The sequence below is a fragment of the Mus pahari genome, chromosome 12 (genome assembly GCF_900095145.1).
Source record: "Mus pahari chromosome 12, PAHARI_EIJ_v1.1, whole genome shotgun sequence".
NCBI classification, from domain to species: domain Eukaryota; kingdom Metazoa; phylum Chordata; class Mammalia; order Rodentia; family Muridae; genus Mus; species Mus pahari.
The window spans coordinates 49,572,708-49,582,027 of record NC_034601.1 but is presented as its reverse complement, the minus strand read 5'-3'; the positions used below and the strand labels follow the sequence as shown (position 1 = coordinate 49,582,027).

Here is a 9,320-nt window from a genome sequence, read left to right as displayed (position 1 = left end):
GCCAAGTTGCTCCCATGTACAGGAATTTACAATGGTTTAGGAAGAAGATTGGGCTGTGGTTTTAGAGTATTGCATTATTCATGAGAAGGTTAGCTAGAATGCTAGAACCAACTCCCAAATTAGAACCACGACTTGGGTGTGAAAGCCCTTGCCCTGGGAGTGTAAAGACCTCACACCTGGCTTCTAAGATTATAGCTGACCTTAGATAGAGCTGACTTTGTCTCACTTGTTTTATTGCCTAGTTCCTGCCAGTCTTTGTGTTTACATTCTTCTGTTTTGTGTAAGTCATTAAGCATCTGGTAACCTCATTTGTACCTTGCCCTGATGTGTCACCTAACTTCCCTATTTTATTCTGTATAGTCTGATGCTCGAATTGACAAATTACATTCAGTTTTACACACTCTCTCGTGTGGACTGTTTGTCACCTCGCCAAATCTTCCCTTGCCTGCAACCAGAGACCCAGTTCCACACAGATCCGGGAAGTGAGGTCCATCTGCAGCAGTTGGCGCCTTCGAACAGGGACACTGGGGCAGGTCAGTCTTCATTTCTTTCTCCTTCCTTTTCCTTTTTCTGCTTTATTTTTCTCAAGCGAGTATAGGATTCGTCAAACCGTGCTGCAGATGGGCCGGTAGTTAAACCGGTTAAGGACGAAAATTAATTTTTTCATGGGGCAGTCTTGACATTAAAGTGTGTTTAGATGGCTCACCAGCCGTAGTAAAGGCCTACGCTGTAGTAATAAAAAGGGGAAACTCAGTGTCAATTTTAAGAAAACCTATGAAAATGAAAAGCGATCTCAGGGAAATGAAAGCTTCATGTTTTGGTTGTAAGAAACCGGGGCCCCTGAGGAAGGATTGTAAAAATCCCTTGGGAAACAAAAAGGGCATTCCCCCAGGCCCCTGCTGCGTTGTGGCAAAGGAAGGCACTGGAAAAATGAATGTAAATCAAGGTTGCATAAGGATGAAACCCCGCTCGCTAAAGAAGCGGGTAAGACAAAACGCTAAAGGGGCAGTCTCTTAGCCCGGTTCAGAAACCGCGGACCTCATTTGTAAAAAAAACTTCAAGTTGTGGATTCTGATACTTTAGGTAAAATTAAAAGTTATGGTTAGCCAGGCGTGGTGGCGCACGCCTTTAATCCCAGCACTCGGGAGGCAGAGGCAGGCGGATTTCTGAGTTCGAGGCCAGCCTGGTCTACAAAGTGAGTTCCAGGACAGCCAGGGCTACACAGAGAAACCCTGTCTCGAAAAAACAAAAACAAAAACAACAACAAAAAAAAGTTATGGTTAAAGCATTAAAAAGAGATTTCATAAAGGTCAAAATATAGCTCATTTCTTACTGTTACCTTATTTACAACTTCCCTATCCTACATTGTGCCAAAAATTCATAGATAAGGCTTTATTGGAAGTTAAAAAAATCATATCCTCAATCATATAGAATTCATTTTGTGAATGGCATTTTTTTCTTGGTTTCAGAAAGTGGAGAGTGTTTTTGCAGATGGCTGTAAAATGTTTGACTGAGTGTGGGCTAATGATAACTTCCAAGAAGATTCAGCATGGTAAACTTTTAGGCTATTTGAGACATTTAGTATACAGAGATTGTGTGTTTTCTCAGAGAATTGCCCTCAGATTAAATAAATTGGAAGTTTTAGATGCTCACCAGAAGCTGTTAGAGAATTCTGGGTTTTAATCTTGGTTTGACAATCTGCCTCTTATAAGCAGGAAAGGATGGATTTCGGAACTCTCCCAGGGACAGAGAGAAATCGGGAGACGTCCTGTTAATTCTCTCTGGCCCCTACAGGAGAAGTTCTCTACCGTCTTTGTATTGTCTATATTTGGTGCACCAATCTGTCCTCGTGTCAATTCATGTATGTTTTTGTTTCGTTGTCTGAATGACTGATTGTTCTATGTTTCATGTTCATAAGAAAAGAAAAAAAAATGGTTAAAACTTTACCTGCTGATTCACTCTCAGTTTGCACAGTGGAGGCTGAGAAAGGCCCCTCACTTTAGCCAAGAATCAAGCATGGCAGGAGAGGTCCTGCTGAGAAACTGTTTTTTTTTTTTAAAAAGGAGTCTGCAACCTCTTAGTTCTAAGGCAAATGAGCTGATAGTTGTTTGTTCCTAGAAAATTCTCTGCAATCGTGATTATAGTGTTTAGCAAATGACAAAGTGCTTTTTTATCTTGAAATTATAGCTAGAAAAAGTAGGAAGCATGTTCAGCTAGCTGATGGTGACGGAGGCCAGAGGTGGGGGTAAGGTGGATCAAGTCCAGAGACTTGCACATACCAGACAAGGGTCCACTACTCACTTAGTACTTATTCTCAGAATCTATACATTTTTTTTTTGTTTTTTTTGTTTTTCAAGACAGGGTTTCTCTGTGTAGCCCTGGCTGTCCTATAACTCACTCTGTAGATCAGGCTGGCCTCGAACTCAGAAATCCACCTGCCTCTGCCTCCCAAGTGCTGGGATTAAAGGCAGGCATCATCACTGCCCGGCTACTTTTGTTGTTTGTAAAGTCAGGGATTCTCTGTGTTGCCCTGGCTGTCCTGGAATTCAGGCACTGACCAGACTGGCCTCAAATGATCTGCCCTCCTCTTCTTCCTGAGTGCTAGGAAATAAGATTCAAGCTACCACCACCTGGCAGAATCTGTAAGTTTTTAATATAAATTTATTAATCCTTTTAGAACTTCATGCAATGTATTTTGATCATTTCTTCTCTATATTCCCCCGTGATCCACCTCCAACTCCCTTCACTGTGTTCTTTTAATTTAAACAAACAAACAAACAAACAAACCACTTAGTCCAGTTTGTGCTACACAAACACTTAACAGGTGTGAGGCCATTCACTGGAGAGTGGTTGACCTACCAGGGCCCAGACCCTTGAGGAAAACAGTATCTCCTGCTCCCAGATGCCGTCATTGGGTCTTCAGTTAACGTGTGTGTATGTGTGTGTGTGTGTGTGTGTGTGTGTGTGTGTGTACATGAACCCTTTGTCCTGCCATGTGAGAATGTTGGTGGGTTTGCTTTCGTTCAAGTCTTGTAGAGGCAAGCACAGGTGCTCTGCTTTCCTGAACCTCGTGGTCTTATCATGCCCTGAAGACAGTCGTTTTGCTTCAGTCCTTCCTGACCTCAGGCTCTTATAGCTCCATGGTCAATAAATATAATGATAATTCATGACAGTTGTAATTCATATTGATTCTTCTTCAACTTGGGGCTAAGTCTGAGGGCAGACTTTTTTTTTTTTTTACTTTTTTTTTTTTAAAGATTTATTTATTGTTATATGTAAGTACACTGTAGCTGTCTTCAGACACACCAGAAGAGGGCATCGGATCCCATTACAGATGGTTGTGAGCCATCATGTGGTTGCTGGGAATTGAATTCAGGACCTCTGGAAGAGCGTGCAGCCAGTGATCGGTAACCGCTGAGCCATCTCTCCAGCCCCAGACTCCCCCCCCCCCCCCCAGCATTTTGCTCAGGTTAAAAGTCCAACTCTACTGTGCTCTATGCCCTTTCGAGAAACACAGCAAAGCCAGGAACTTTTGTCCTGTGGCTTTTGTCCCACACAGGCCTTTCTGTCCTCTAGGAACTTCTCTCAGTATCTCAGATTCACCAAGCTTCTTCTGACATAAAATGTCCAAACTAGGATAACCCAGCATTGAGGGTGGTTTGGGTGGAATATCCTGGCACTTTTGCCAAGAGACTAACTTCAAAGAGAGAAGCTTCAAGACCCTGCTATCTCCATGCTCACGTTTGGCAAGCAGTGTTTCTCTGGTACCAGCAGCTCTGCCACTGTTGGGTCAGCATTGTGGTTAGTTCTCAGGAAGAGAACCGGCTGAGGGGACGCTCCGGGGAAACGCTCATGTCCGAAGGTCATCTGTATTTCTGTCTCCAAAAGGGTCCAGCCCTCGGGCTACAGTGTATCTTCGGAGGTACACAGTCATCCGAACCCAAGCTCCCTGGGGCGGCCGGGTATCACAGGCAGTGCCAACTCCTTGTGTTCCCCACTGGGCACATCACTCAGCTTGCGCGGCTGTCAGTCAACATCCCCGCCCCGCCCCGCCCCGCCCATAGTCGGACCAATCGTAGCCGGGGGTCGGGGGTGAGGCGCCGTAGCACGGTCAGGAAGCGGGGAAAGAACAGCCTGGCGCGGAGGCCCCCGATCGGAGCGTCCACATCCCGTGGGAGGGCGAGCGGCGAACGAGACCGGAGACCGGGTGAGTGCTAGCTGCGAAGGTGCGCGCGGCGGGGCGGAGCCTGTCCCGAGAGCGCCGGGTGCGGCGTGCCTCGTGCGCCCCGCAGCTGCAGAGCCCTGTGTTCCGCGCGCGGACCCCGGTTCCCTAACGACCCCGGCCCGGTGTAGGGAGCTGCGGCCCCGGGAGTCCTAACTGCGTTCCAGAGCCCGGGAGCGGAGGCCCCGGCCGAAGACGCAGGCAGAGCTTCAGCCCTGGGCTGCGACTGCCAAGGTCCGGATGATCCGAGGCGCTGCAGAGAGGATGCAGGGCGAGCCAGAACGTCTCCATCCTCAGTTTCTCCACTTGCTGCAGCGCCGCAGCGCCTGGTAGCGGGCACCTCAGGTGACCTGAACCCGAGAGCGCAGCCAGGCCCCTCTACCCCGCACCCCCACCCCTTACTTCTCTTCTTTTTTCCACTCCCAGTGCAGAGAGCTTGGCGACACTGTACTTGGTCCCTATCGCCAGTCTCATCGCTGCTGTGGCGCCAGCTGCTTCTTTTCTTGTTGTCTCGTCATACTTTGGGCCACCCAGGCCTTACTGAGCTGCTGTTTTGGAGGCATCAGAGTAGTCATGCAGGGAGGAACGAGTGTGTGACAGTCCTCTGTGGGATGTTGAGATCTTGGCTTGTGTTCTGTTTCTGCTTGACTCAAGTTCAGGAGGGCAGTGGTGCTCAGAGAGGTTGTGAGACAGGATTTTGCAAAAATGCATATGAAAGTCTAATTTTCCCCTTGCTTTTCGTCAACAATAGATTATTGCCATGTTCCTAATGGATAAAGAATCACACTGCCTGGCGATTGTGCCCTCTTCCTGTAGGCATTATGTGTCATTTGGAATATTAGGGTGTCTTTGAAGCTGGCAGGATGCCCGGACCCTCATGACTGTCTGATTCCTCTCAGGGGAGGGCACATCATACTTTAACCCAGCAGTGTGGGGGCTCTGTCCCCTTTTGACTGGGCTTACCGTCTTCTTTCCATGTTTGTTATTTTCATAATTTCTTCTGGGTTGACTAATCTGCTACTGAGAAAGGAACTGAAGAAAGGTTACTGAAGAGGGAATGGTTATTGTCCTGAGAGACCATGGCAAGGCACAATTCAAAATTCATTTTAGTACTACTAGCCCTTGCCAACTGAAGTAAGTAATACCCTCCCCCCCCCCCCCGCCCGACTACCCTGCTCTTCTACTGAAGCTATGTAAGGGAAATCAAGGGTTTCAAAGTAAGCAATGCCAAAGAATCCAAGCCTAAGGTGTAGACATACGAAAAGCAGTACCGGCAAAGGTGTTGACTTCCTAAGGTGTAAAGAAAATTCATTTGCAGAGAGCAGAGACCAAGGCCAAACGCTGGAATGTGATTCTACCTTGTGGCTCCTGGGGGATCCGGCTGCTGGGCTTGTCACAAAGCACTTTTACCTGCTGAGTCACCACACTGGCCCCCTTTTACAGAATTATCACTTCTAATAACTGAAGAACCTACCATTACAAGGTAGCAACCACCCTGGGCTTACACTAGACAATGTCTCTCACTATTTTCTAAATGTACACCCTTGTCTCTCACTAAGGTCTATAATAGTGTGTGTTTGATTTCCAGCCAAAGGCTACTGGAGCAGTAGGTACTTTAAAGAAGCCTCTGTCAGCACTGGCACACACTTTATCAGGCTGGGATCACTATCAGTGCCTGGGCAGAGCTGAGCCTTTTGGCTGGAGCCTGGGAGGGAACAGTTCAGAGGCAGCAGAAACTGGAGTTGTAAAAATGGAATTCTTTCTGATCCACCTCTAAACAACAAAGAGAGTAAATCTGATCAGGCTTTCCGGGGGGGGGGGGGGGAAGTCACACTAACTGAGGAATGAGTAGAGCAGTAACAGTAGCTGGCGTAGAAAATATCCAGTAAGATAACAGATAAGGGTTGGAGGTGGCTCAGCAGGGAAACCTTCTTGCCTTCAAAGTTCAGTTCAGTTTCCAGGACCCACATGGGAAGAAAGAACTATTATAAGTTGTCCTCTGACATCCACAGGTGTGTGCACTGTGGTATATATGGACACACACACACACACATACATATGTAAATTATAAAAATAATTTAAAAATTTAAATAGTAGATGATAATGTATATGAATCAGGATTGCCTGCCCCTTCTAAGTTCAGAGGATGATGTCAGCTCGTCTGCATTTCAGGGCAATATGATAAGAAATGAAGATAAAATGTATACATAAACATTGTCTTAGTTAGGGTTTCCGTTGCTGTGAAGAGACACCCTGACCAAGGCAACTCTTATAAAGAACAACATTCAACTGGGGCTAGTTTACAGGTTCAGAGGTTCAGTCCGTTATCATCAAGGCGGGAGGATGGCAGAGTCCAGGCAGACATGGGGCTGGAGGAGCTGACAGTTCTACATCTTGATCCAAAGACAGATAGGAGAAAACTGACTCCCATGTGGCTAGGAGGAGGGCCTCAAAGCCCACCCCCACAGTGACACACCTCCTCCAACAAGGCCGCACCTCCCAATAATGCCACTCTCTGGGTCATGCATACGGCTGCAAACATTAACAAGGGTCTCAAAGCAAGCAATGCCAAAGTTCAAGCCTAAGCTGTAGACATACTAAAGAGGTGTTGGCTAACGAAGGTATGAAGAAAATTCATGCGCAGAGAGCAATGGCAAACGCCAAACACAAGCTGGAAAGTGATTCAGGATGTCCCTTAACTGGAACCTTCACCCCGTAGCATACCTTTTGTGAACAGAAACAGTTACTTCCTCTTTACAAGTCCTTTACAGTGGGCGGGGGGAGGGGGAAGGAGGGAGGGAGGGGAGGAGGGAGGAAGAGAGAGAGAGAGACATATGATGAGAGATGAGAGGACTCTTGCAGCCCTTTAAGACTTGTTTCCAGAAAAGTTTAATAACTAAGTAAATTGCTTGACATGCTTCCAGTTCCCACATATCTGGAGTTTAAAGCCATATATATACATTGTCATCAGTGTGGATGCTTTAATTTTTGTTTTACAGAAAGTAACAAAATGTCCCTACATTAATACAAAAAACTAATCCATTCTTTTTTTTTTTTAATGATGTATTTATTTATTATATGTAAGTACACTGTAGCTGTCTTCAGACACTCCAGAAGAGAGCATCAGATCTTGTTAGGGATGGTTATGAGCCACCATGTGGTTGCTGGGAATTGAACTCTGGACCTTTGGAAGAGCAGTCGGGTGCTCTTACCCACTGAGCCATCTCACCAGCCCCTAATCCATTCTTGAATCAGAAATTTCCATGGTTTACAAGAAAAGATTCTCCACAGAAATTACTTTATTTTCTAGTGAATTGTTTATATATATATACATATATATATGTATATATATATACAATATATATAACATAACTATATAGTTATTGTTATATATAGTTATATATAACAATATAACTATATTGTTATATATAGTTATATATATTGTTATACTATATAGTTATATGTTATATATATATTGTTTGAAAGAGCTCCAATCAACTGTTTTTTTGATTTTTCCTTTTGGAAAAACTTGTGTATTATTCTGTTTACTTTTCTACAAAACTAAGATGCGCAGCTGTCTGTTCCTGCTATAAAATGAGAAGTTACTGCAATCTCATAAATGTTACAAAAATGATATTATCAGAGTGATGGAATAATTGAAATCATTACTGATTAGAAATACCCCACTCCCCAAACCCAACAGCAGGACCAACAACGTAAAACCAGCAGCTGGAGAGAACATTTTGAATTTGCTACAAGACTCTAGTCCTTCACCAATAAACATCTGTGATAAAAGACTCAGCATCTCTTACAAATTCTTCAAGCTGTCTATCCAAGCCCCCTCCCCCAACACACACACACATCTTCAGGGTGTTTTACATACAACCATATACTAACACGAGGCCTCCTGCTAACATGCTTTACCTATAACCAGTATGTACATATATGAGTATAACTTAACCTGAAAGGGAAGTGAGGTGATTTTACTTAGTTAAACTCTAGAAATTTGGGCCTGCAGAGATGGCTAGTGATTAAGATCACTGGCTGCTCATCCAGAGAACCCAGGTTCAATTCCCAGACACCCACATGACAGCTCACAACTGTCTGTAACTCCAGTTCCAGGGGATCTGACCGTCTCACATGGTGGCAAAACACCAATGCACGTAAAATAAAAATAAAATCATTGGTGTGTAGAAATTCACAAAGGATCAATTAAAAAAGACTCTAGAAATGTAATTTTTACTTTTACTTCACAATGTCTGAGTTTGAAAACTTTTTTTTTTCCTATTAAAAGTTATAAGTAACAATGACCATCTCTGCATAGAGTTGAAAAAGGAAACTGAAGCAATTACCTAGAGATAAGGCATTGTGGTCCCCAGGAGATAAGAGATTACTGTCCCCAGGCCCCTTTCCTCTGTTTTTGTGACTGGACCTTGGATAAGGCCGATGAAAGGAGATGGACTTCTGTTGCAATTGGTAAGAGTTTCATTTCTTTTGTTTATTGTACAGAACATGCCTCTTGAATCGTTGCAGTCTCCTACAGAACTCTGAAGAGGATGGGCAGAATGGCAGCTAGTTAAACCGGATGCGCCGCGAACAGAGACATGGAGCTTTGACGGAGAAAGTGACATGGTGTCGGCCATGGGTCATCAGGACACAGCCGGACAATGTGGACCAATTTCTTCAAACTACGAGTCTTCTGCTACCTGTTTGTGGTGCTGATGGTGGTGGTGTTGGTCGTCAATGTCACTCAGGTGGAGGTGAGTACTCACATCTGGTGATGTGCGGCCAGCCATTAGAGGAATAGTCAGCAGACTTTTTCTCTGTGTGAGGGGACGAAGCTTGTTTCGCTGGGGCCAGCGCTCCCTGTGGCCAGTGGGGAAAACCCTGAACGTTTTTTTCTAAGTCTTTAGGGGCTGGAGAGAAAGAAAAGGAAACATAAAATTCACACATTCACACACACACACACACACACACACACACACACACACACACACACACACACATACATACAGATTTGATGGATGGATGGAAGTTCCAACAAGCAGGCTCTAAGCATTTCACATATATATATATATATATATATATATATATATAT

The 9,320-nt window shown here is 44.8% G+C and overlaps 1 protein-coding gene across 4 annotated transcripts in view; it reads left to right on the top strand.

Moving 5' to 3' along the window:
• The first annotated feature begins 4,096 nt into the window (after positions 1-4,096).
• Positions 4,097-9,320, top strand: part of Nxpe3 (neurexophilin and PC-esterase domain family member 3) — a 57,102-nt gene continuing 51,878 nt past the window's right edge. For 2 of the 4 annotated variants that reach the window (XM_029544421.1, XM_029544418.1), the window contains exons 1-2: positions 4,097-4,207; positions 8,732-8,982. In XM_029544421.1, coding sequence (XP_029400281.1) covers positions 8,890-8,982 — 93 coding nt within the window. In that variant the 5' untranslated portion in view covers positions 4,097-4,207; positions 8,732-8,889. The other 2 variants (XM_029544419.1, XM_021209561.2) reach the window with 2 other exon arrangements.